Consider the following 27,617-nt stretch of genomic DNA (forward strand, 5'->3'; position numbering starts at 1 on the left):
AAGAGAAAAACGCATTGAATAGCACCACACCAGTAACATAAAAGCAATGTACAACAAAGTGGAGGCGAGATTAATCATCAGCGTCCGTGTGTTCAATTACAGAGCCTGGTAAACTGGCAGTCAAGTGCTGTAGAGTAGCATGTGATTTTCCATCACTTTGAGGTTTAATCTTTTGGTTGCTAATGAGGTATTTTTTTGGTTGAATTTGAAGTCCCATCCCAACGGAAAACATAAAAAAGACGAACTTCTGAAGGATCGGGGTGCAACACTGCTGCAAAATGCCACTGAGAGAAAAATACCGCCTTTAAAGTTCCCATTTACACACATGCTGACAAATGTGATAAACACACACTGCGAGCGCTAATACTTCATGGGAGTTCATCATCACTTGAGCATGAGGAAAAGCAATGAGGCTTTTTGGCAGATTTCCTGCTCACCCAGGGTTGACAAATTGCCAGGGCTCTCTGTCACAGCTCCACTTTGAGGCTGCTAACTGCTTCATCTGCCATGATTTAGATCTCCGGCATTAAAGCAACCCGTGGAATGCATATTCCTTACACCTTAATTTGCATCACACAACAAGGAGCAATTGTAGTCACTTTGAACGGTAATTTGTGTGAGACAAAGCTCAATGAATCAAATATTATACCTTGTTGTTGTTAGGTGGAAACACCTCAGAATCACATTTTCCTCAGACAGGCAATTTTGAAGGTGAGTACATGAAAACAATCTTTATACTACGCACAGGGGTATAATTAAGGTGTTATCCAGTCAAAACAATCCCCTCCGGTGTGTCAAAGAGGCAGCTTGGAAGGTGTTAACCACAACAAAATATCTGTAATGTTTATCCAAAATGACTTGGAAGGTTACAATAAACACAAACAAACCTTCTCTGTAAAGCACTTAACCATTGCAATTAAAATATATATATATATATATATTTAATCTTTAGCGGTATTCAGATTATAGAAGATTATAATTTTGTGTAAGCCAGGGTGGTACCAAACGATAAACATGAGACCTTAACTGTAAACAGACAAAATAGTACCATAAATGAACTATCTTTTGCTTTCATTTTTTTTTTGCTTTTTACTTAAGTTGAACATCGTGAAACAGCTTGTGCTTCCACTTTCATGCGGCGAGCTCTTTCTTTGTCACTGAAACAATGTGACTTCACAAAAAACGCCTGCCAGCTGAAATGAAAATTTACTCTGCAAAAGCAAAGCAGGAAAAAATAGTGTTGTCTGTCTGTGTTGTTTCCCACAATAAGGCAAGGCAATTGATCACACGAGGGAAGGCTTGCTCACCACTTGTCAGCGCTTCTTTTCATTTGTGATATTATGTTTTTCATTTGCGATATCATGTTCTTCTAATGGGTAGACAAATTACCTAAATAAACAGGATTAATGACGTAACTGATGCTGGGCAGTTGACTAGCAGTGTCATGGCAACATTGTCTGTGCACTGGAGTCTGGTGTGGCAAATCAAAGGCTTATCATACACACATTTAAAAATCTCTAACGCCAGAAAATAATCCCTGATTTTGCCAACTGCAGAGTATTTTGATTAAACAAGCTGTAAAAGTAATGTTTCCAAACCACAACAGTGTAGTGTAGTAAATACATGGTAGTGCTGTAACTGTGTTGTCGACAAATTCATTTCAGTGTGTGACTCAGGGAAACAATGATGAATAATTTCCTCCTGTTGCATGCCTTGGCACAATTTTACACAAACATGCATTGTCAAATGTGTGGTTGTGAAGTGTTATCTATCCCTGCTGCTTTCTCTAACAGTCAGCCAATGCCTTTTTTAAACTTCTTTTATGCCCAATGTTGTCTGTTTAACTGAGTTTAGAGAGTGAGAGATAATCAGTAGAGCGGCAGAGTGAACTGTGTTCTCCCAGGAGGAGGCTGACTCACCTGAGGGTGAAGATTGGCACTGAAGAAAGCGTGGACAGAGCCAGAAAAGTGGTGACTGTCTCTCTCTGCCGGATGGGTTTGGAGGGCGCCATCACCACAAAGTTATTGTCCAGCTTTAGCTCCGCCAGCGGCTGAAACAGCCTGACGCTCCCAATGCGCTGCATAGGTGTGTGCCCTGCGAAGTAGCCCATCGGCCTCTGCTGGTCTGCGTGACCGGAGCTGCCCTTTCTTGAATCCTCCGAGCTGCAGTCTCCGCTCTCCGTGGTTTGAACCATGTAGTAGAGCTCCACAGGAGTGCCCTGGGCCTGCTCAGAGACCCTCTGCCTTCCCGGTCTGACAGTGGGCAGGCTGAACCAGCTGGCGAGGGGCTCCAGCTCGGCAACACATATCCCCAGCTCGCCTTTTAGCCTGCATGTTCCGCGCACTTCTTGAGTCTCGTGGAAGGCGAACATCCGGACGCAGGGCAGCTTGTGGATGGCGCTGTAGTCATCCCAGTCCCTCCCTGCAATGTAGAACAACACCTGAACCTTTGGCCAGCTGGGGTGAATCCTCTCACTGATAATATAGGTGTGGACCTTCCAGTTGAATGTGAAGAGAGGCGATGATAATGCCGACGTCGCCACTGATGACGTCGTGAAGGGGGGGGTGTTAAATGGCCCCGGGACGGTCTGTAGGAGCTCCAGAGGGACGGGCTGCTGGACAGACAGCGGCCCGTAGCTAGCATTGATGAAGGGCATCTGCCGGGCCTGGTGGATGAAGAAGGACTCAGTGCGAGCCTGCAGGCTGGAGTTCCTCATTAAGTCCTGGTTTGCCTCCTGTAGGAAGAACACTGACTCAGCATTGAGGATCCGGTAGCTGACAGGCAGATAGATTGGCGTGGGGCCATACCTCTGCAGGCCCTCCAGGATCACCTTGCTATCCACCACTGAAACAAAAGACACAAAAAGGACTCAGTTTCAACAACAGAGGTGAAAACACCTGGAGTAATCCACTTCTGGTCATGCATCATGGTACTTATGGCTGCATGATGAAGATTCATTGTCAAAACCCTATCAACAAAACCTGAGCCAGGCGTGAAATCAAAGAGCAGAATGAGGAAAAATTGGAGGAAATAACTCACGAGCACATTTAACATAACATTTGCATGCATTGCCTGCAACCTGAGGCAATCATATCTACAGTCACTTTTTGCAGTGAATGTTAAATGGTTTGTTGGAGACATTTCCAAATGATATCACCTTCATGAGCCGCTGCTCTTATATGAAAGAATTCGTTAGACCCAATTCAAAACACTTGCATCTTTCTGAGTCACTTGCTTATCAGTCTTGTCCGCATTCCCTCCAGCCTTCGAGCCTTTTCAATGTGCCTTTTCAATCTGTTTTCCTCTTTCCCTCAATTTGTACGTCTTTTGATTTAGTTTTTTCCTCTTATGACTCAATCTCCCGTCTCCTTCCCGCATCCCTTTCTGCTTCATTCCAATCGCCTTATATGCTTCAATACTGTCAGGTATGAAAAGTTTGCATCAAATGCCAGGTCAGGCCCAATTTCATGCTCCAAACAGTAATTCTAATCCGGTTTTGAGTATATCACAGTGGAAAAGTGATAGAATCACAGACATTGAGGGCTGTTAATATGCACTTTAATCCTTCGATGCAATGCACAAAGGAAAAGTAGGACCTACTCCCTGCTGCAAAACATTAAAACTAATTGTGGATGGTGGAGACACAGCTTGAGGAAGATCTTGAAAACGATATTGCTTTCTCTTTGAAGTGTGAAGTGTAATTGGCAGTGGCATTTCAACACTGCAGTTTGATTGATATCCTCTGTGTGCACATAATGCATAAGTTCCTGTTAGTACAAAATGTTACTGCTGCAAAAAACGGTATACTAAGGCAATTAGTGGGAGGCATATGCTGTATGGAGTTGGAAAATAGAACTTTTCTTTACTTATCATTTGATCAAATATTTCCTGATCTAATTTACAACCTTCTACCACATTTATCTGTTTCTATTAAGACACCATTAAATTGACATTGATCCACTGAGAAAGTTGGCCTACTTTGTTTAGTGAAAACAAAAAGGCAAATCAGAGGTCCAAACTACAATGTCTCACTTCCCATTGTTTTTTAGAACACCAGCATGCACCTGTCCCTTTCACCTCGGACACCACCTCGGACACCACCTCCATTTCAACTCTCTGTGCTAAAGTGTTTGTTTTTTTTAAAAGATCTGTTTTGTATTGGTAACATTACTCAGGTGTGATTGTGGCACTGGTATTACCAAAAAAAGTCAAATGATACCCAGCATTTGTAGTCTCTCTCTCCGTCTTTCGTACCAGTTTTGCTCACAGCCACGGCACACTCCCATCTTTAACTATCCGGTATGTCCATCCAACCTCACATACTGTATATGGCCCTCAAGCCTGCTTCCATCCCGCCCTCCATCCAGCAAATTTCCCCCCTCCCCCAGTTACTCTGCACCATCAAGTTCCAGATATTTGAACTGATGGAGTAGCCCATGAGAGCCCATTGATTTTCTGTCCCGAGGTCTCCGTGCTGTTGTGGATGTGGCGTGGCAGTGATTTGTGATGACCCATGGCAACGCAGGAATGACCGGCTGTGGCCAGATGGACGGAACCAGCATCAGACAGCAGGAGCAGCACTTCAAAAAGAAACAACTCTGCTCTCAAAAACCTGTTTTAACTTAATGCTTAGGATACAAATTTAAAATCTGGTCTTTAAATAACATTAAATCTGAACTTTGACATGCAGACTGGAGGAGATATATATATATATATATATATACCACTGATGCAAATTACCTCATGTATTCATCTACTAATCATCTCCAATAAGGAGAGAGTAGTGAAAAAGGATATCATGTCTGGTTTACAGTAATAGGGCAAGCTATGGCGAGTTCCTGGTGCTAAAAGGCCATTTTCATTATTTACCTTTTATCATAAGGCGCTTCGTCTGACTGTAACCCAGCCTCATGGGGTCCCTAATGAATCGATCGGTGAGTTCATATCTGATCCTTCTTTATCCGTTATGACTTTCATGTCCAGGCATAAGCAGCTGGTTCTATTTCGCTACACAAGTCCATTAGATTCTCAAATAAACACAATGTTTTTTTTTTTTTGTCCCTACGGCAGCAGGGGAAATTGTGTTGCCGAATGAAAAAAAACAACCACACAGCTGAACCTAATTACAGAGCTCTATATAATAGTAATAGTTAATAGTAAAAAGGCTGACACTGATATAGGTAACAAAGCCATGGAAATAATAAAAATGACTCATACATATAAATCCGTTGCGCTATTCTGTAAGCAGTTGCTTTTTTGTGTGTTTTTGTGTTTTGCCAGCCTTCTCTGCTCCGACTCCAGAGTCAACCTGTATTTTTATAAACCACTGCCTTCCTGATGGGGAGGAATACAGAAAGATGTAAAGACATCCACTGAGGCAGCTCACAGTGAGTGTCTACTGCTGCTACACAGTTTTGACTGCAGAATGATGTTTATACTTGAAAATGACAAGATAGAGAGCAATGTCAAGAGGGGAGCAGTCGCTTAGCTGGTGCTCGATCATGCTTACAGTACGGTGAGAGGATTTTCCCGTCTTTCTTTTTCTCTGGGAGATGTGACACACTGTCCTAGTTCCCACTTACAGATGACACTGTAACACTATAACGAGTATAATACTCATTACAGCTGAAAAAAATGTTGTAATTTGCAACTTCAGATTTAGAATATGTCCATTTCCTTGACACCAATAGGACGCCTTGAATAGAGAGGCAAAGCCGGTGTGATTTGCAGCTCTGAGTCGCCCTTGGATTTCATGTCTGCAGCTACTGTACTTGTAAATCATGTCTGCAGGACTGTTTCTGCAAATGAAAAAGGGGATGATTTGTGCTGATAACTTAACCCCTGTGGTAAATCATGGCTGTAAACTCTTGTGCAGGATTTCTTGGGCACTGCCAACCCCTCAGGACGCGGGCCGAGGAGTCTGAGCGAATATCACACAAATGCGGCTGAACCGGACTGGTCTCCTCATCACACGGATGCTCAGGATTTAATGTCTTGATGTTCTATTCATGTAGTGTGAGCCGGGGGGGGGGGGGGGGGGGGGGGGGCACAGGAGCATGGGACTCCAAATTAAAATGCATTTAAAGTATTTTCCATGGAATTCCTACAATATGCAGCAACCGACTTCTAAACTACGCTCTCAAAATGGTATTAAGGCATCCACGTCCCCAAGACAGCCATGTGTGGCTTAGATTCAAAGCGCTTCTCATAATCACCTGTTCTTGTCCCTGGCGACCAAAGTAAAACTTCACCCAAGAAATATAATCCCTTCATCTTGCCTCCCCCCTCCTCTTCTCATCCTATCTTTATCCTCCACCACGTGTGAATATTGCAACCAGTCCCTGATCAAACATATTAAGTTGGCCTGACTTCAGTAATACATTCATCAAACAGATTATCTTATATGAAATCTGTAGGGGGGAGGTGTCCGAGGTACGTAAGTGTTGGGAAAACGAACAGCAATGGGGGATGGAGTTGGGAAGTGGGAGGTGGTGGTGGTGGTGGATTGACTTTTTGTAAGTGTTCAGAAAAAGTCAAAAGATCACAGCACAGCAAGAGATGATGAGCATGGCCGACATTCAGTTTAAAGTTAGACCTTTTTGTTGTAGAGCCATCAGGAGCACAGCATTGCACTCGCCTGCTTTAGAAACACCTGTAAGAGTTCACTGCTTTCCAGCCTGCTGATGCAACTCTTACTGTCTCATTTCTCACTGCGAATAAAAACAACCCAAAAAAGTGGTCACTGACAAGCCTGGCATGGGAAATCTAAATCTGGTCCATTTGTCTGTGCATCCATTTTTTTATTGTGTGCTTACAGTTCTGTTTCGGTCCGTGACTGTCTCAAAGGAAAAGTCTGGCACTGTTCCTCATGTTTCTTATTGTTGACAAATCCTATGCAAAGACCAAAACCGCAATTAATTTATCCTGCTAACAATCAAAACTTGCTATATGTTATTCCACTGAGTTCAAAAACACATCACACACTTTTGCAATGGGTGATAATCCACGGCTGGAATTAGTCCTCAACAAATGTACTATTTAACAACAGCCACAAGCGTTTTACCAACTCCCTAAACTTTTATGATGTTAACGTTTGTAGCTTTGAGTGAAATGTCTCAAGTACATTTGTGATTCATTTTTGGAAGATTTGTGTTTTAAGAACACAGCGTGGGCTTGGCAGTGAGAGTTGGGTTTTTATTTTTCTTTGGATTTGTTGACGGTAATAAACTCTTTAAATCAAGATGCCTGTAAACTTTCATTCATCATTTTACAGTTTGATTGTGACTGTAAAAAGTTCTTTCTTTCATGCTCATCTTTTCAACATCTTACAAAAAGAACGCCGACGGACCTAAGTAGCAATTCACAGTTATTGTAAAATATCAAATAGAGGCTCAGAAAATCACCTCAAGACACGTGTTAAACCGACCATAACATGCCATTTCCATGCTGTGTGATGCTGTTATCTGTTCCTCTCTAATCCATTTTTTTGTATCAGGAAGTGACAACACTTTTTTTCTTTACTGATTGTGTGTTTGAAAGAGGGAGGCGCATCTTGTTTTGTCTTCTAATACTGACATTTCCAAAGCTTTGTGAAATCCCAAATTTTCATAAGTCCACAAGGTAAAACATTAAGACGTGATATTTATGTAGCATTTACTTTTGTTAAACATTTGCTCTATTTGGAAGCTTTCTTTGTAGAGGGACTGCTGAGGGGACCTTGAAGTCACCATCAATGGACCTACCGTCGGTCAGTATGAGACATAACGTCTTTATTTCCAGCCACAGAACAATGGAATGTAAAGGGTATTTGGGGCACTTGGAGGGCTGGATATAAATGTCAACTGCCGCTCTGATGGAGAAAATGCCATTGGCAAAGTCAAGAAGTTTAAAACCCTTATCAGAGACAGTTTCTGATCTAGTCTTGTGTGCGCACAAAGGGGAGAGGAGGCTGAATGTCTCCAAAACCTCCGAGCAGCACGGCAATTAGCTGAGCTATTGAAAACCCTCAAAACTATTTTAATTGCTGCACTGACTGAGAACAGGTCTTAACAAATTTAATCAAACATTATTGTATAATAATCTTACTCAAAAGCGAGAAAAAAGTCATTCATTTACATCCTTTCTGGACGGAATTTATATGAACCAAGAAGAAGAATATCCATTCTGCAAAATATTCATTAGGCTCATCCATTTACAATCTTAAAAGCACACTCTGGGCCCTCTTAAATTCAGTGCAGGGCTACCAGATATAAAACCGTCTTCAGTGGCTGACAATATAATCCCCTGGTTAGTGAAATGTCCCGGGTGATAGCTCAACACAAACAAAGCACACAGCAACACTAATCCTTCTAAGTGCCCATCACATGCACCCTGACACCGCAGGAGAACCAGGGCAGAGCAGAGAGCCCACTCCCAGCTGGAGGTTAATCTGATCACATAAAAGCAAAGCACACCTCATCTTTCATCACGAGGCAACACATTTATGCAGCGATCGATTGGTGGAATCATATTTTCCCCTTTCAGAGAAATGAGGGGAAATGAAGTATTGTGACCCAACCAAGATGGATGGGGCAGGGCTTCATACCTTTCAGATATCGGCAATAAGCATAGGCCTCGTGTGTTTCTTCAGAACTTGAGTTGTTTTCATCTTTGACAAATCGTATAGCTTCTTTACTTCCAAGAATGGCCTTTGGGTCATTTCTGTCAATACATTCACACACAGACTGCACAAAAGTAATTTACAGTATGCTTGTCGTCTCTCTTTCTCCCAAGCACCTGCCTCTCATCTCACCTTCCAAAGCACACAATCACATCGATAACGATATATTAGCCACATGCCGCATTGCTTTGGGACTGTTGGTCTGCATGAGGAGAGTGAAGGACATTCCCCTCTTACACGTAGGAACTTCAAATCTTATAAGCACTGGCAGGAAATGCACATCGCTTAACAATCAAGACGGATTCATCACAAAGGCTTAATTATTCATTTGCATATTAGAAATAGATGTTTTAACATATTCTGAGACTGTCTGTTCATTAGGGATAATGTTTAATACTTCAAAGACAAATGAATGCCTTTGTTATAAACCCCTCTTTATGGGAATATAGTTGATTAAATGAACATTTTCTGTCTTTGCCATGCTACAATATCTAATTTAGTAAAATAAATGAAGTAGCCAGAAGAGAATTAAACTGATTTTAGAAGACACAGTTTGTCATTCTTTGATCTTTGATATTCTTCTACCATCAATGGGTCTACAATAGGTGACTATTTCTAACTCATAGACCCCAAATTTGAAAACTCTCCATTTGTGCATGCTCTTTCAGAAAAATTCTACATCTATCATCAGGGACCGCAAAAGCATCCTCCTTTTTCTCTGCCGAAAAAGAGGTGCAGAGAGTAATTACATATTACATGGTCCAAACAATGCTGAAAATGAAATGTTTGTAAGCTGTCATTTCTTGCACCACAAGCCGCCTCAATTAGATCCGAAAGGTAACTGCTGCTAAGAATGATATTTAAAATCCATCCTCCCTCTCTGCTCGCTTGGAAATAATGTATTTCAACGTTACGGGAATCTTAAAGAAACACAAGTGGAAATGAAAAAGATAAACCTCCCGTTTGGGCATTAGTTATGCCTGACTGGGGAAAATTTCCTGCGGCTTCCAAACATTTCTTTGTCTGCATAAAGAACATTTTTCCCACTCATTCTGCGAGGCATCACATCTCCCCGGTGGGGTTACTGAGCAACGGCAATGAACAACCAGTTGTGCAGAGAGGAAAACAACCTCCAAGCTTTCTGCCTTGAAAGACACATTAGGGACATGAATGTGCTTTTTTTTTATGACACTTCAATTCTGTCCGTTGCCTGTGGGCCCAGTGTTGTGCGCTGGAAGGTGTCAGGGAGGGAGGAGGTGAATGGCGAAGCAGGGAGCAACTGAGGAGTCGGTGGTTGTTTAGATGAGATGAACTAGGGGGACGAGAGCTCTTGAAGGGAACGGGGGCCAAATGTGCTGAGCAGAGCAGAGCAGCAGTTAGCCTTCTTACGAGGGCACCCACAGGGGTAATCGAAGGCTTCAGCTTAAACGTGTGGGCTCTGCTCTTGTCATTTAAGACCACAGATTGCCCCTGTGAGTGAATGAATGTGACCAGCTCTCCCTCAGTGAAGACCCCGTGCTCTGAAATCGAGTCAAACAAAAGTAGTGACAGTGACAGATGATGCGGTGGTGCGCATATAGACGGAGGGAGACCTTGCGTCATAAATAACAAAGGCTCTCAGCACATGGTAATCATATCCAAGTGAATCCATTTCAGGTATACGGTATATTATACACCGGGGATGTTTTTTTGTGTGTGCAAATGTATGAAATCAGATGCGGTTAAGTGGGTAAGAATAATGTAGTGAGTGGGCAAAACGGAGCAGGGTGAGTAATGTTCTGGCATTTCCAGCAAGGTTACATTGTGAGAAAGTCAACGGGCCTTGGACACCAGGCACTGCAGCTGCTCCAAGAACTCAAACAATGCAAAACCACCGTATTAATTATGTTCAGAAGAAGGGATGGGCAGGAAGAGTGTAATCACTTATTGTCTTTAAATACAAATGCACGAATGGAGGAATAATGGCACGGATTAGTTTCACAGTCTCTCATTATCACATTTTTTATTTAGAAAACAAAATCATTCATTTCAATTATCATCAGTTTGATTACTAAATGTGCTTTAGCTGCTGTGGTTTATAGTACCTTTTTTTTTAAGCATTAGGCTAAAGATTCAGAAGACTGAGAATACCAAGGATATTACACAGATGTTTAGCACTAATGCTGCAGTGCGATGCACAGGTGTTTAATGTCTTCATATATTGCTAAGATTTGTTTTCTACCAAGCATCTAAAAAACCGAAACTGATAAAGTCCTTGAGTGCATTGGTCATCGGTTTGTTGTGGATAAATGATTTCCCAAACATTATAATATTCGCTATAATAGACTTTTTTCTCACTAGAAGATGCTACTTTGAGACTGAAAAGAAATGCTCAAATGTGAGAAAGATGATAGCCAGACACTCGACAGCTGTCTCTTCCCAAAAGCACTGAGGCTCAAGTTTATTTATCCTACAGACAGGTAGAATAGTAGAGAATGACAGTCCCTTATTGCGTCTTCTTACATAAAAGGATTATTTTTTTCTTATCCTCATATCACACTGACAGAAGGACAACTCTGTCGGGCCCTCCATAATAACAGGTTGCAGAAATTGTAAGTAAAAAGAGCCGTCAAGGTAAGTGACTGCGTCTTCAGTCAGACACACGTTCTTGAGTTTAAATTTCCTTGAGTAAGGATGAGAGTGTCAATTGGTTGTGAGAGGCTGACAAAAAAAAATCTCTGGCTCTAAATGGCAGTACTGGAGAACACTAATGTAAAAGAACGATACTTCACAACACAGTTATGGTAAAAGTAGATTAGGATGGTAGCGATGCGGTCTGAAGATGGTGGAAATTGCACATCGCTTCTGAATTTTTACAGCTCAAGGATCTGGATCTGCTGCCTGGTGGAGGGGGGAGCTGGGGGGGGGGGGGGGGGGAGTTTGTGTACCACAGTATAATGAGTGTTCTGCGTGTGAAAGCATGTGTGTTGAGGTTTAAGTGGTTGGGAGTCCAAATCCAATGATCAGACCACACAATGCAAACCTACGGCGCAAAGAAGGCTACAGGAGAGAGGAGATACGGACACGAGCTCTTTGCATGTGTGAATGTTTGCCACAATGTGCCTGCTTGTGCTGTGAATGTATATGAATGTGGGATCTGTGGTGCTTTGTTCTGTATTCATGTGTGCCTAAGTGTGTGTGTAAGCGAGTGTGAGCACAAACCCTTGGAACTCCTTAGAGATGACTGTCGTGTAGCCTTGGGCAAACTCCATCAATGGGGAATCTGATTTTTGAAGCAGCATGCACCCCACCGGTCAAACTACAGATGATCAAATGTTAAGCCTCGAAAGTTCTAACTGTGGCGTCTGCAAGTATGGCCCAAATGCATGTTTTGAGTGCAGAGGTGCATGTAGCGAGATGCCCCTGGCACAGATACGGTGGACAGTAGATCGGTGGCACTGCGCTCTCCTCTGACAGCAGTGAGGCGGGAAACAGCACGGAAGAGAAGAGCCTGGTCTCCGTGGCCCTGAGGAAGTCCACGGCACGCTCCAGCAGGAGCAGAGGGAGAGAACAGACAGTCATTCCGCTGCTGCTCAGAAACTCTGAAATGAGATGAACTCAGAGGTCTCTCCCTGCAGCAAGCAACGCTCACGGCGTGCATTTCTTTATCCATATCCTCCCCCATAAGTGCCACAGAGAAATTTTTGTCTTTGAGTGAGCTTAGTGGTTGGGGGAATAAGCGGGAAATGGAAGCAAAGATGCCAAGAGGAAAGGCTGTCTATCATTTTCACTCAATGCCCAGACCTAGTTTTATTTGTCAGCCTCATCCTTCTCTTGCCAGATTTTGTGACAAACAGAAGCTGTGAAAGGTTTAGTCAGATAATTACGTCACGATCGCCTTGGGTTTTTGCTGAGGAAAAGCTTTACTGAGAGTTTCTTCATATTTTTACAGCTGGTCATAAAATAAGATGCCGTGCATGATGGAATGTCTTTACATCACGATGGAAAGCTTTGGTACATAACTCATGGTAGAAATATTCTAATACAAAGGCTCAAGGTTACCCATCATAGACAAGTGGAGTAAATCTAGAATACATCTAATCTAATCTAAATACATCCCTACGTAAGAGATTGACAATCTGTTATTTCATCTTCTTCTAGATGGTCCAACTACGAGAGAGTTATCTTTTTTTTCTTTCTCTTTGTCCCTATTTCACACGAGCAAGAGGACATCTCTATGCACCCTCCATAATAACAGCTTGTGGAAATCATACAGTGGGAGAGAAGAGGCTGTTGAGGTTGGAGAATCTTCAGGCAGAGTGACGCTCTTGAGTTGAATTTAATTTTCCTTGAACAAGGATGAGATGTCTGATGGCATAGCGAGGCGGACAAAAGTAAATTACCTTGGAGGAAAAGAACAGGGTTGTACAAATATGGAGCACCCTGTAGTTCAGCACCAGTGTATATGATTGTGGGTTATGTTCTCAATCTATGCCTTTCAAAAAATGAAGTTAAAGACTCGAAACTCTCCTTAAATCATACCTGAACCCAATGAATGACAACGGTAGTTTAAATCCCTCGCACTTGCAACATTTAGACTATAACTCAAGCTAAAACTCAATTTAAGACTCCTTGCTGAGTCAAACAAAGCCTTTCAAACTTTTCCAAGACAGCTGAAAGCCCGCTGCCAGGTGAAGTTCTTAAATAAGTCTCATCACGATGCATTACATCAGCAGGGTAACCTTTTAACACCATCCACTCAGGTTTTTTTCAATGAGGGCTGTCTAATAAAAGTGAGTGGGCAATGGCACACTACAGTAGCCTATGTCTAGCCCAAGACACCGAGAGAGGATCACTGCAAAACGTGACAAAAATGCATTGTTTCTTGATTTCAAAGCCAAATTGATCAAATTGTGTCATTTCTTTTGAAAACATTTTGTAAATGAACGTTAGACGAGCTTGGATGGGGAACATAGACGGCTTACAGTGAAGCAAGGAAACACGACCGCACATCGCGGGATATTTAAGCACTAAACTACAGCACATCTTTTACAGCCACTGTAGCTTTGAGCGCCAGTTATAACACATTCGTATACGTTTTAATGTTTTTCAAGTATTTGGAGTTTAAAAGTATCAACTGGAGAGTTGCTTTTCCTTTTAAAAGAGGTGATGTGGTTTTTATAGATTGTTTGAATCTAAAAGTGGTGCGTGTGTGTTAATTCAGAATTGTAATGAAACGGTCAAGTCTGCTGTACATGTAAGATATACTGAAACTAAAATAGAAAGTAAAACAGTCACAATGATGGACTCATTTTTGACTCATGCATTCGGGAAAGGAGTGTCTTTCTGAAAGCTTTTTTTGCGTATTGCTCAGAGCACTTCACGATGAAAATTGAGGGAACTCGGTTAGTTCTTTCAATATCAAGTTAAGTATGAAATCACTTTGACAAAATGCTGAACTGCAGGCTAAATGAATACATAACGTGACCAGAACCAAGCGATAGGATGTGGTTAAGTGGCACTGCAAATATCCCTGCAGATTACAGCATTGACCAAAATTGAGCCTTCATTATCTGCCCCATTCATGCAATTATAAGCTAATTTTGGGAAGCTTTTTCAATGAAATTTTACTCTAGCAAAGGAATTGTTCAATTTGTACCACCTGCACCCTTATGAAAGACAACCTCCAACGTTTAACTGTTTATAAATTCATATTGCCGGATGTGTGCTCAGCATTTGTAATGTTTATACAAGAGAAACTTTACTTAAAGGTTGTAACTTAGGTTTCTTTTCAAAACATATAGCCAACTATTGAACTACAATACAATGAAAGAGTGTGACATCATCAACGACTAGACCACCCTGTGAAAGTCATACGGACAAAATCCAAGTTGAAATTGAAAGCAGAAGTACAACAAATGGTCGGTGGTTGGTTCACCACTTTGAGCCAGACTGAAATGTTTCAACAACTATCGGATGGATTGTCGTTCAATTTTGTGTCGACATTCAAGGTCCTCAGAAGATGAATCCTATTGACTTTGATGATCACCTGACTTTTCATCTAGCACCACCAGCAGGTCAAAGTTTCCATTTATCCACAGAACAATTTCTACATCCACTGAATGGATTTCCACAAAATGTTGCACAAACATTCATGGTTGCCAGGTGAAGATGACGATGGATCCCCTGACTTTTTGTTTTGAGTTAATTAAATGTCTCAACAGTCATTAGATGGGTTGCCATGAAATTTGGTACAGACATCCCGTGTAGCCCTGAGGATAAATTGTAATAACTTTTCATTCTGCACCAACGGTTCCATTGCCCGTTGTGGTTAATTAATTTGGGGTATGATTCTAAGCTTAAATGGTGAACATGGGAAACATTATACTTGCTAAACATGAGAACGTTAACATTGTCATTGTGAACTAGTTATCATGCATATTTATGCGTTTAGCTCAAAGCATCTCTGTGTCTACAAGTACAGCCTTATAGAACCACTAGTCATCGCCTCTTTCTCTTTTTCAATCATAGTTTCAACTCATTTCACCTCTTCCTGTGTCTCTTTATGGATTTGAATATAGATATATATAGTTTAATTTAAAAGGCATATGTTTTGTAGTGCGCTTGCTTGATTGATACACCTTGCTAGTATGTAACATCTAATTTGCTGACTAATCTGGATAGCGGGTGACAACTAATGGAAGTTTTTGTTTCTGCTTTTCTTTCACTACCATCTGTTTTGAGCCCTGCTGCCAAAAAATTCACTTCATTTTTGGTTGAGCTTGCGGTACTCTGTAGTAAGAAGAGCACCACACCACTATAATGGCCCGTGGATCGCCAATAACTCTATTGCCATGTGCATGAGCCCCATTTGTCCTTACATGCATTGGTATTCATATCACATGTCAGGGTGTCCAGAAAGCAGAGCATGGCTCTCAGAGAATAGCACTCAGTTGATGAGAGCAGATCGATATCTAAGCCACCTATTAACATCCCTGACCAAACTGGGAACTCAAAATGATTCTCCATTCAAAGTTAATGACCTTTCCTAAATACCAGCCCAAGAGAACTCGCTTGTTTATGTTAGCTTGCATCGATCTGACACGAATGTGTGCCCTGAACAAATTCATTGTATTCACACAGGCCCTGTTAAAACAAAGACTCTCCCCGACTTTTGATCACGGCTCCCAGGACGAAATATATACCAGAGCTGATGGCCAGCCAGGCAAGACAGGAGGAGTTCCACTGAGGAAATAAACAAAGCCAGTATTGTTTTTTTCACCGGTAACTGCAGGTGATTTACGAGCAACGTCTTTATTTAAGGCTCACATTCAACGGCTAGTTGTGTTTTAACAACCCAGTCGAGAGGTTCATGAGCGCCATTTTGGGCATCATGCCTCGCAACTCTTGGCAGCTTGGCATAGCTCCCCTGGCCGCCAGTGAGCTCTTGTTGTTTTTATATTCTCACTTCAGCAGCAAAGAGCCATCAAAGATAAAAGCACAGTTGCTCTTTGTCACACAGAGACAACAGTCATGCAATTTTAACCGCTAGAAGTACAGATCTGGGCTTTGGAGACAAAAATAGCCCCTGAGCAGAACTCAAATTTAGCGACAGATTCAGGCAAATGAAATGCAGAAGTCAGGCTAGTTATGGCATCTCTTAATGAGACGTGATAAAATGCATACAATGCATTAACAATTTGAATGACCATGTATAAATAATGTATGCTTTAACCACTAAGAGGATCCTTGTCAGGAATAAGTTAAATATAATAAACTGACTGTATAAATTCATTTTAAAAAGCAACAACACAAGCTCATTGAGCTGTCAGTATGATTATTCTGATGGATTAGCTTACAATGCGGATCAATTTGTGAAATAGGGCTGTGACCAAGAACAATTTAAATTTTCAATGAATCTCATTTAGTCATTTATTCAGTCATTTATTTTTTTCAATTAGGTGATTTATCATTCCCTGCATTGTCGACATCTATTAAGTCTATAGCATGATGGAAAATGTTTTCTACCAGCTTGTAACCCAAGTAACCCAAAGACCCATAAAACAATGAAAAAACAGCTAATTCTCGCACGTTTGAGACACTAAAACCCAACAATTGTTTGGCATTTCTGCTTGATAAATGACTGAAATCAATTTGATGGCAAATTTTATTAAATTTTATTAAATTTTATTAAATTTGTCCTCAAGCAGATGAAAAGCAGAGATAAAACAAGGAGGAACAAATAAATGAACAATGCCAGATCTTTTTACACAGATGCTTTGGCAGAACTGGCGGCTGCTTTAAACGGTGCATACCTTGCGTACCACCCATCCATCACAGCATATTACGGTCTGTCAATGGCGACAGAACTCTGGCTCAAAATCCCCACAAGGGCAGTGTTCATTGCCGGGCAATCTCTCCAGGGCACTCATTCTCAGCTCTGCATCACCCTGAACTCATTTCTCTGCCACACAGGATGTTTCATGCTCCTCATTCAGTCAGAGATGAGATGGCTTCAAAGGTCACACTGTATGGTGTTTTCTGTATGGAGCTCTGTGTGTGTGTGTGTGTGTGTGTGTGTGTGTGTGTGTGTGTGTGTGTGTGTGTGTGTGTGTGTGCATGTATGTGAACATACACGTGTTAGCGCACGTACCAGATTTGTAGCCTTTGTATAAATGTGAGCGTAGATGAATACCTCAGCAAATAACAAGGACGGACTCTATAACATTTTGCGTGTGTGTGTGTGTGTGTGTGTGTGTGTGTGTGTGTGTTCCAGATCCGTGCTCAGCCGCCTGTAGAGATCAGTGGGGCATGGAGAGGAGGGCCTGTTTCTACCAGTACACACTGCTACCGAGCTGACAGGACACACTGTTCAGTTGCTTGGATATGAAAAAGAATATTCGGCAGCTCAAGGGTGGTCTTGGAATTACACACACACACAGTCCCAGTGGTTATAGTGTCTCTCTTGATCTCACTGGTGGGATACAAATCAACAGTGGACATCTCTAGGGTTTCACTTTCAACTTAAGTGACATCACTTGAGGCGATTTATCAGATTTCACGCAGCTCCCTCTATAGCCACAAAAGGCTTTAAAGGTGAAACATGCAAGATCTGGCCAGAATTTTTAGTTTAAAAACATTGAAATGAACTAACGATATCGACAGAATGTGAAGTGGTAACAGAGTTGACGTTATGTCAAAGACGTCTATGTAATGTGACGCAAAGATATCTATGAAATGAGCATGCTGAACAGCTAGCCCCGGCCCGTCCTGTCTTGTAATACCATTTGTACCTCGAGAGACAACAGTAAGTCACTGCAGCGTCCAGTCTGCCCTCAGTCTTACATGAGAGGACGAAGAAGTAGAGCTGCCTGAGGGCATGTGAAGGTACAGGGTCCACGTACTTTGTTTATTGGATTTCGTTTAGTCCTCCCATGTAAACTAGTCTGATGCTACACGTGAAGATTATAAAATAGCATTGTTATTTTGATTGGCTCTCAGAGTTTCGACTGTTTGGTCGAATGGTTGATTTTGCGTGACCTGCTGTTGCTGTGTATTGGCTTTTTTTCTTTTATAACTGATGACTGTAAATTGAGATTGTAAGGACCCAGCGGTAACGGTGAAATGCTGACCCCTATTTGCTTGGAGCAGGCGGCCAGGCATTACACAGTGCACCTTCAACCTATTTATTTTTTTTCACATACACCTTAAGACCTGTAAACAGACTTTGATGTGTAAAATCGAAAGTTCCCCTTTCAGTAACATGCATTGATTTCTCTTCTTTTCTATGATTTCTGTGAGTAGTTACCCGTGGCTTTCGATTCCAAAGATCCCCAGGGTTAAACTGGATGAAATTATCTCAATTCTGCATTGATTTAGTCAATTGACTAATTGATGAATCGCACGTAATAATAAGTAATTCTTGTATAGAACATGTAATATTTGAGATGACAGTCTCACAGCTTTTATTCCCCCTCAGATAAATATTTAAAGTCAAAGTGCTCCAGGGAGAGCGTTCACTTTCTCATAAAGAGCAAAGGCTCGATGAAGATATAACGGGTGATCAGATTAAGCCCATTCTAGTCTTCATTGTGATTGATTATGGCAGTACACCAGCAGCTAAAAGCGAATGACAGCGTGCGAGTCCCACACACATTTCTTCTGCCTTTCAGTTGTCCCATTGTATTGACAGAGCTAATATACGAATTCACTTCTGACTCATGAATAATACATGGGCAACACCAGTACGACTGTTTTGTCTTGAAATATATGAAATGTGGCAGACAGATTCAGATGGGTATGGCATTTACAGCTGGGCACGGTCGTGAGCAGCATTACACTTTTAAACAAATGTATAAATCTTTACACTCTGCCGGTTTTACAGCTGACACATAATTAAATCCATTTCAATTCATTTCATTGAATGCATTATTTTGTACTCATCTTGAAACATTTTGGGAGTTCGTGCAGAGTAAATATGAGCAAAATAACTTTTTCTTATTTTATCCATCTTGTATTCTGTCTTCTGTTCATCCCTCCCAATGAATATAATTGATCTATCTTTTTAAACCTTGCCTCATCCACCTGTCTCTCCTCCACCTTCCCTCTTCATCTTCTTCTCTTCGTCTTCCCTCTCTAACTCAGCCTGCAGCGAAACACTGGAGAAACAGGAACTCGACTCCCCCAGGCCCCTGTCAGCACCGCATCACAGAGACGTTGCAGCGTCACCCCTTTACATTACAGCCTGACACCCTGTCAGTCACATGTGTATACAAACACACACAAACAAAATGCACGTAGACTCATGCATGTACGTACATGTGCTGTATGTTCAGTGGACACACATGCACAGAGTGGGAACACTTTGTCGAAATACAACCGCAAAGAGAGACAGACCGAGGCAAACAGACACTCGTGCACACACAAACACAGAGGAACAGTGGATCCGTCCCCAAACACACACAACGCTGACTTTGTATGGTAAGCTGAGAGGAAGTGTACAGCGGCTGTCACAGCTACTGTCACGGTCAGCTGCGCTCTGCTCACTACACCCAATCTACAACAGTCAATATTTACAGCCCGCCAGAGGAGATGCGCCCCGCCGCCAAAACCAACCATTTTACTGCACCTGCTGCCTGGCTAATTAGACACATTTGTCTTTCATTTAGCCATGCTTGAAGTGTGGGAAAGGCATCACAGGCATGCAAGCAGATGCAGCATCCTTCATTTTGGGTTTCACTCAGGGCCCGTGCCAAAAAAAGAGTAAAACTGTTTTGTTTTGTTCTTTTGTTTGTTTGCCATTTCTTCATCTGAAGATGTTAAGAAACGTTTCTACATGGGTTGTCAAGCTGTTGTTTGCCTGTCTTAATGCTACAATTAAGCTTTCAAATGATCCGTCCCGCTATGCCCCGGTTTGTTCATTGTTTGCGTTCTGGCAAACGGACAGCACATTGTTAAAGTTCCTCAGCAGTCTACTTTCAAGTCTTGGATATCAGATTCCATCATTAACATAAATTCTATTAATTATTTGAGAAAAACAAAACGTGTCAAGTTGTTCACTTTAATGATTTACCTTTTGACAAGATTGTTTTAACTCTATTGATGGATAAGCATTGATTATAGGCATACACACTCCCCAACACGCAAATAAACATAGTTGGTAATGCCAACATGTTTGCATTCAATGGCCTATTCACACAACACAGAGCAGCATTGGCATTGATTTAATGAAACTAAGTCCCATATTTCACTTTACTTTTAGCTCCGTTTTGGTCTCCACCAATTCCTGAGAGAAATATCTGTCTCTTTAGCTGCTAAAGACCCGACTTCTTCACCACCTGGTTGATAACATTGTTTGCGGTTTGGTGCTGGGCAGGTACAGAAGCTTGCATAGGGTTTGTCAGATCTGTAAGGTTGATATCAGTGGTAAAACCACACAGTAAACGTTCAGGTTGTAAAAATGACATATGCCATGGAAAAGAGGAAATCAATATACAAACATATGGAAAACTGTCTGTAGTACTTATGAAGATTGTACACAGTTTGACTTCAATGAACTATAGCATGCTTGAATCCCTGGTATAATGCTTTTACAGTCACATGGAATATCCAAAATCGAAACTATCCATATCAAAGTGTGCTTGAGAACGACTCTAAAACCCAAATTGCCTCCACTGTGACTAAACGAATGTGAGACACACTGGGCAAAAGCATCTGCCCAATGAATTGTAATGTAATGTCAACTGACATTATTGCAGATTTTACATTGATGAAGAACTTTGTGTGACATGTAATTTGCCTGTATTTGCGAACTGCACAACATTACTGTGTGGGCAGACTTTGCCATTTCCGTGTTCTTTTCAATATATTTGTAACTTATCACGAGACCTATGAGTCTCGGTGTTGCAAATCGTCTGCTTGAGTGAACGTTCTTGTTAAACCTCCAGTTCATTCTCTTTCTCATCTCTTCCCGGGTGCCTAAACTCTGATTATCTGCTGTTGATGCTGCTCTTAGATTTCAGCCTCGGTGAGCCTTGTACCACTTCACACTACGTGAACCAGATACAATCAGACACGTTTGAAAACATCTCGTCAGCCCCGCAGCGCCACAGTCTGCGGTCCTGCGCCCTGTTCACGCCACGGGATAATCTGCCCAGGTTGCTGCGATGGTCAAGTCAGGTGTGGAATTACTGTTAAAATCGTCTGGTGTGAGCTTGGCTCCCGAGCAAAAATGGATGGGTTCTGCTGTGTAATAGTCGTGCAGAGATTATGGGGGCTGCAGTCTCTTCCTCCATATTTTCCACCTCTTTTCTCTCTGTTATTTCTCAACATCCAACACTATACGCTCTAAAGCCCAAATGTTTTTACTTTCTCATTTCAAATTCAGATCTTTTATAATTGACGGAAGAGCTGTGGGCACTAGCAGTAGCCTTTTTTTAGATGCTTTTTAGATCTTTCCTTTGGGGCCAATTTCTTCTAAAGAACATACAAAAAAACAAGGATGACATCTGGCTACTCAACTTCAGATTTTGACCTTGCATCAATACTGGTGTACAACCCACACCACCTGCCAGAAAAGCATCACTTTAAAGTTGTCTAATGGCATAAAAGAAAGCTCAAATGTCTTATTTTTGGTCTCCCTTAAACTGTCCATAATATGCTGTCAATCCGTGACAGCGTTCAACTGGATTACCAGAGAAGGATACGCAAAAACTTGTGGCTGCTTTAAGTGCTAAGTGCTGACCACAATTTCCTATAACAAAATGACCTCTCTAAATGATTATGGGCAAGGCAAAAACAGGATTGAAATGATATTTCTCATCAATTATGTTCAATGTGTCCATGATGGAGCAATTAGCAAAGGCTACTTAATTGCTGCAAGCCATTAAAGCTGTGAAATTGCATGTTCAGATAGTGTTGGGCGGTGGGATCAGACAGGGAACATGATTTAATTTAATTGCTCCTTATTGAGGACATTTTCCGCAGTGTCTTGGGGTTATCAATCAATAAAGACATGTAGGTAAGGGAAATGTTTAAAATTGACATTTAAAATCAACTCTAAAGAACAAACTGCATGTTATGTTGATTTCCTTTATTTCTCCTCTAATAGGTTTTTATTCTAATTCTAAGTGCCCGGCCGTAAAATGTGCTGAAGTTCACAGCGGGAGATTTGTGCTTGCGAAGGGATGTGAACATACTAATGAAAACACAAATCTCACACACTCCTGCAGCTCCAAAAAAGCACACTGATGGGGGTGATGTCAATGGAGAGCTGTTGCTAGTAAAAGAAAAACAAGAAAAGACGAGTGTAGTAGTAAAATGGACAGCCGGAAAACAGATGATGCTTACCTGTTGTAAAGAATTTCCCTTTGATGTGATTTGGGGAACGTTTACTTTTTGTTTCTTCGCCTTTTAAACTGGACGGAAAATTTCCTTCACCTTACGTTAAGTGTTGGGTATTTCCACTGGAGGAAATAAAACACACTCACACGGTGATAAAGGGAGAGGAGGGGTGGCTCAACAACCAAGCAAAGTTACTGCAGCTCCACTGAAGGCAGCCAGCAGCCAATCTGTTTAAGATACAGTCTGTGCAGTTACGGTAAACTGACAGCATCCCATCCTTCGATCACTGCTCCATTGTCGATATCTGAGTCGGCCCCAGAAATATTTATTAAAGTGGGGGAAAGAGATGATTCTTTTTTGCCACTGCACACTGGAAAAAGAGAGAGAGGGCTGGTGAAAGAAATTGGCACTCTCACAAACCTGGATGGATTCTGCACAGTTAATTAAGATAAAACGATTCAATTCTAGAGAGATCAAGGCAGCGATTCACTGTGCGCGGCACAGAGGGGCAATTCTGATTAGCAGCCAGCCTGCGCGTTCCTCGACATTTTGATGCGAGACAATCTTTTGCATTTTCAATTACACACTTCAACAGCCCTCTAACTACCAAAACCAAGCTCATTTGCATGATTGAAATATAATTATGGTGTGCCAAAAAAAAAAAAAAAGAGTTCTGTTGTGGTTCCTGTTACAATCCCCCCCCTCTCCTGTTTTCTTGCTGGAATCAATCTCTGGTGACCGGCTCATCAGCAAGTGCATCAAGATAAAAGTACGACTGCGATGCCATTGAGAGCTTCTTCTTTTTTTTGCATTACTTCGAGTATAGAGCGTAAACTGGATCTGTAACTAACTGGCTCTCCTGAGGTGACTTCCAGCATTTTCTCCCCTTTTTAACAAAAATCTTTTTTTTTTTACAGATACAGCTGATAACTCCTCCATCACAATCAGTGCCCTTTTCAAAACCCGCTTTTGACAAGTTAGTTTTTGTTTGCATAAGAAGAACTTTGTCAGAGTTTTGAAGAGTCCTAGCAAAGTTTTACTTCTTGGCAGTTAAACAAGCCCTCAAAATCAAAGTGATGCAAGGCAAAAGTATGAAGGAACACAGACGACATTTTATTCCAGATATTTGTGGGAAGCCACCCTCAGCTTGAGACCCTGAGTCATCTGTGCCTCTGTGGACGATTGTGTCACATCACAGCTGTTGGAAGAGGGAGTGTGTGTGTGTGTGTGTGTGTGTGTGTGAGGAAGACATAGGGAGAAAAAGTAAGAAAAATAAGCTTTTGACATGTAACTATTCTGCATGCCCCACTCATCTCCTCCACTGCTTAGTCAGGAGATGTAATAATAGAACCAATAGAGGCAGACCAGATGGCTGTTCTGACACTGTTACAGTATGTATGTGTTGCGGGTCACTGAGCCGCTCCTGGCCATTAGTCTGTTGTCTGCTAGCAGCATGCTGGTCATTTCGCCGCTGCAACACACACTCCTGTAAAGGTGACGCTTCACACCTGACACACAGATGGTTTTTATCCTCTCAGTTATCAGCAGCTGGGACCACCGCGTCCACCATCAGTCAAGAGGATGCTCAATTTTGTATTTTAGTGTGTGTGTACGTATTTCAACATGCGGGGTAGGCCTTTGTTTTTGTTGTCTTACACTAAAGGTTAGGATGTTAATGTTTGCACTGAATGAGCAAACAGAGCAGCCAAATGCTGCTCATTGACCCCCCAGCTGGTGACAGCAGTGACCTGTGATAAAAGTGAGTAGCAGGCAGCAGAATTCGGCTGCTAGCGTATAAGTTACTACAGGAAGTGGAATAAATAGGCTCGGCTACGTCCTCTCCCACGCGCTCTGGAGTGAGGTTTGAGAGCAGAATCAATTGTTTGGAGTACACAAAAGACTCCAGACGGTTTGACTTGCTCATCTTGCATTGTGCATTGACATGGTCCTGTTAGTACAGCCTTGTTTGCTGCTGTTTGTTTTCCTCTGGGAAGCAAAAAAAAACAAGGATGATATCTGGCTACTCAACTTCAGATTTTGACCTTGCATCAATACTGGTGTACAACCCACACCACCTGCCAGAAAAGCATCACTTTAAAGTTGTCTAATGGCATAAAAGAAAGCTCAAATGTCTTATTTTTGGTCTCCCTTAAACTGTCCATAATATGCTGTCAATCCGTGACAGCGTTCAACTGGATTACCAGAGAAGGATACGCAAAAAACGTGTGGCTGCTTTAAGTGCTGAGCACAAACATAGGTTAAGCTGGTCCAGTGGCCCAGAATCACAAAGAAAAAGAATGCAATAACATGCATTTGCTCACCCAAATGAGAGCGGGCTAGAAGGTGACTCAAGCAACCGTCGGGAAGCTTGTTTCTCACCTACAGTAGGCTTACATGTTCTGTATAAGAAGCAGTGAGTTAAGAGCAAATTCTTAAAAAAAAACACCTTCCTCTTAAAATACTGTGTAAAGAAGGTGTGATAGCAGTTCAGGTTATAATAGTAATGTGCTGACTTGTAGTTTGATTGTGTTGCCATCTGTGCAAACTCAACAAGCGACAGGAAGTGCTCGAACAAGAGGTGGTGGACAATCCCTTCATTAACACAAGAACAGCCTCCATATTCTGACTGGATGCCCTCTGGCGATTCACACTGACCTGACTCAGCAACAGTGCACAGTGATGCCCAATCACTCAAGCCTGAGTCATTCTACTGTAATAGTCACTACTTCCTTTTACCCAGAAAAAAAAGGCAGTTAAATCCTTAAAATAGTGATTTAAGAAAGTTATTGTTTCTTCGGATAACGACCACGTTTCTCTTTATATTGTAGACTTGCTACATGGAGCACTTTCAGATGTATTTTTGCTCTTGGTGATATACTGTTGTGGGCCGTGAAGTCAGGGCAGAGATCCAGAGGATGCCAGCGAACTCTTCTGGCCAGATTTGAAATCAATAACGACTTTACTTTAACACTGGCCGGGGCCATAGCTTTTGTTTCAGGAGTTCACATGCAGTTCTTATGCCGGTGACACCCGAAATGCCTCCAAGTAAAGAAACAAAAGAACACAGTTGATATAATACACATTTGGCCCTGACATTAAATATAGCTTCAATTCCTATTATCATATCAGAATGATTCAAGTATTACTGTTCAAAGTAAGTAGTTTTTGTCTCAAATTCAGTGTCCTCAACAATCTTTTAAGAGAAATCTGACCGTAAGCCGTATTACTTCTTTTCCGTATCATTTCAGATTTTGTTTTTTTCAGATTGTTTTTCCAATTAAGATCCCTTCAACTAACATTTCAGCGGCAAAAACAATATTCAGAATTTCCATACAATCTGTGTTTGAGACAACAAAAGGCAGAGACAGCGATGTGTGTGTGTGTGTGTGTGTGTGTGTGGTATCTGTGCACATCCTCTGTAGAGGGATGGGAGGGCTAAATAAAGACTAGTTGCAATGCAGAATGTGGACCGGCTCTTCCCTGCTTTCCAAGTTGAAACAACACATCCAAGGCCATGTCAGACATGTACGGAGCGGCTGTGTGAGTGGTCCTGCAACCCAGAAGCCTCATCACCGCATATTCCTGGAGACGGTGCGGTTACTTTGTCTGCCGGCACTGTGACTTCAGGGCTCACTAAGGAATGGTTGCTTGAATGCAGATGGCTGTACAGCTGGTCTCTCGCTCGCTTTTTGCTGTAGGGAAGCAACATAGGATACAGGGCGTGTGGCCCTGCAGGATCCTGTTTTCGTCAGGTGTTTATTCATCTTATATATATACGATCCACTCATAGCTGACGTTTGCCTTGCTAGCCTCCAGCTAGTTGGCAGAAGAAAGCAACCCTGAGTGATTATGACTGGCTGGTGGACGTGGTTCACGAAAAACTAGACTCTAAACATGACGATAACAACAATGATGTAATGACAAAATGAGTTTGATCATTGTGAGATTCATTTTTAAGTAAGCAAGTTTGATTTGTTCCACTAACTGCTAAGACACAGAACTTAACCGGCCTCTTCAGTGCATTTCACTCGCATCTTAAAATGCAATAGCGAAGCCAATAGCGGCTGAGATCTAATGGTCTCATTTCTTTGCATTAATTACACTAATGTCTCAAGATGAGTGTGCCAATGTTTTGCCGCTGTGAAATTGCTAAATGCAGCGGTTTTTAAAGTTTCTCGGTTCTATTTAAAGTTTCAATTTTATGCTCGCTGACATCGATGGACACACACGAGCAGTTTCTTCATCCATTAGGCTGTCTGGTTGTCTCAGAGGCGAGCGGAAATGGGCTTCAAAGTTGAATTTAGAAGTGATGGGAAGAAAACACAGAAACAAGCATTTTACATACAGGTTCGAGATGTGAGAGCATGTTTTCCATCCAGCACGCCCCCTTGGCCCCCATTATTGTGACTAACCTTTATGTTTATCGGTATGTAAATAAATGTGGGCGAGGTGCCTAAGAGTGAAGACATTTTTTTTCATATGAGTGTATTTTGTATGCATGTGTCTTGATGTGTGTGTGTTTGCACATGTTGCATGTAGTCAATCATCAAACGTGTGCACAAAGCATACAAACTCACATTAATCATTACATGTTTTGAGCGAGCTTTCCCCATGATAGACTTATTTCCCTTTCAACAGCGAGCAGAACCTGCCGGGGGCATTGTAACGTTCCACCCCCTCAACATCATTCCTCAACATTCTTCTTCATTACAATGCCGCACCACCACAAACATGACCTGCACCAATAAAATGTTCCATTAATTTCATCACGGCCCAGAATAGATTTCCTGCAATCCTTGTGCTGAGGCAGGGATTCGGCACGACGCGATTGCACTTTAGCTGGCCTAAATTATCATACAAAAGAAATAAAGACTTAAGACTTCTTTCTTCCACCCGGCCCCTCATCAGACACTTGCGCACACACAACACAGCTGCATCAAAGCAAGAAATCAATTTATTTTCTGCTCTGCCTTACTCAGTCACCGCATGCAGTCCCCAAGTTTATGAAGACACACATTATAATTAGTCTACAAAGACTCGCTGAATATTCAGTGGTCCAGATCCACTGTCTCATTTCACCACAATGTGCAGTGGAAATAGATAACAGAAGTTTGTGGACTGATTGTTGATTAGCTGA

The 27,617-nt window shown here is 41.9% G+C and overlaps 1 protein-coding gene across 1 annotated transcript in view; it reads right to left on the reverse strand.

Annotated features, from left to right (window-relative positions):
- Window positions 1-27,617, reverse strand: part of LOC142935530 (transmembrane protein 132C) — a 126,643-nt gene that overhangs the window by 82,812 nt on the left and 16,214 nt on the right. Inside the window, exon 3 of the mRNA XM_076079939.1 lies at window positions 1,920-2,844. Within this exon, the coding sequence (XP_075936054.1) occupies window positions 1,920-2,844 (925 nt within the window). The remainder of the gene's footprint in view (window positions 1-1,919; window positions 2,845-27,617) is intronic.

The sequence above is a fragment of the Anarhichas minor genome, unplaced genomic scaffold (genome assembly GCF_050575085.1).
Source record: "Anarhichas minor isolate MPS153535 unplaced genomic scaffold, ASM5057508v1 ptg000073l, whole genome shotgun sequence".
NCBI classification, from domain to species: Eukaryota; Metazoa; Chordata; class Actinopteri; order Perciformes; family Anarhichadidae; genus Anarhichas; species Anarhichas minor.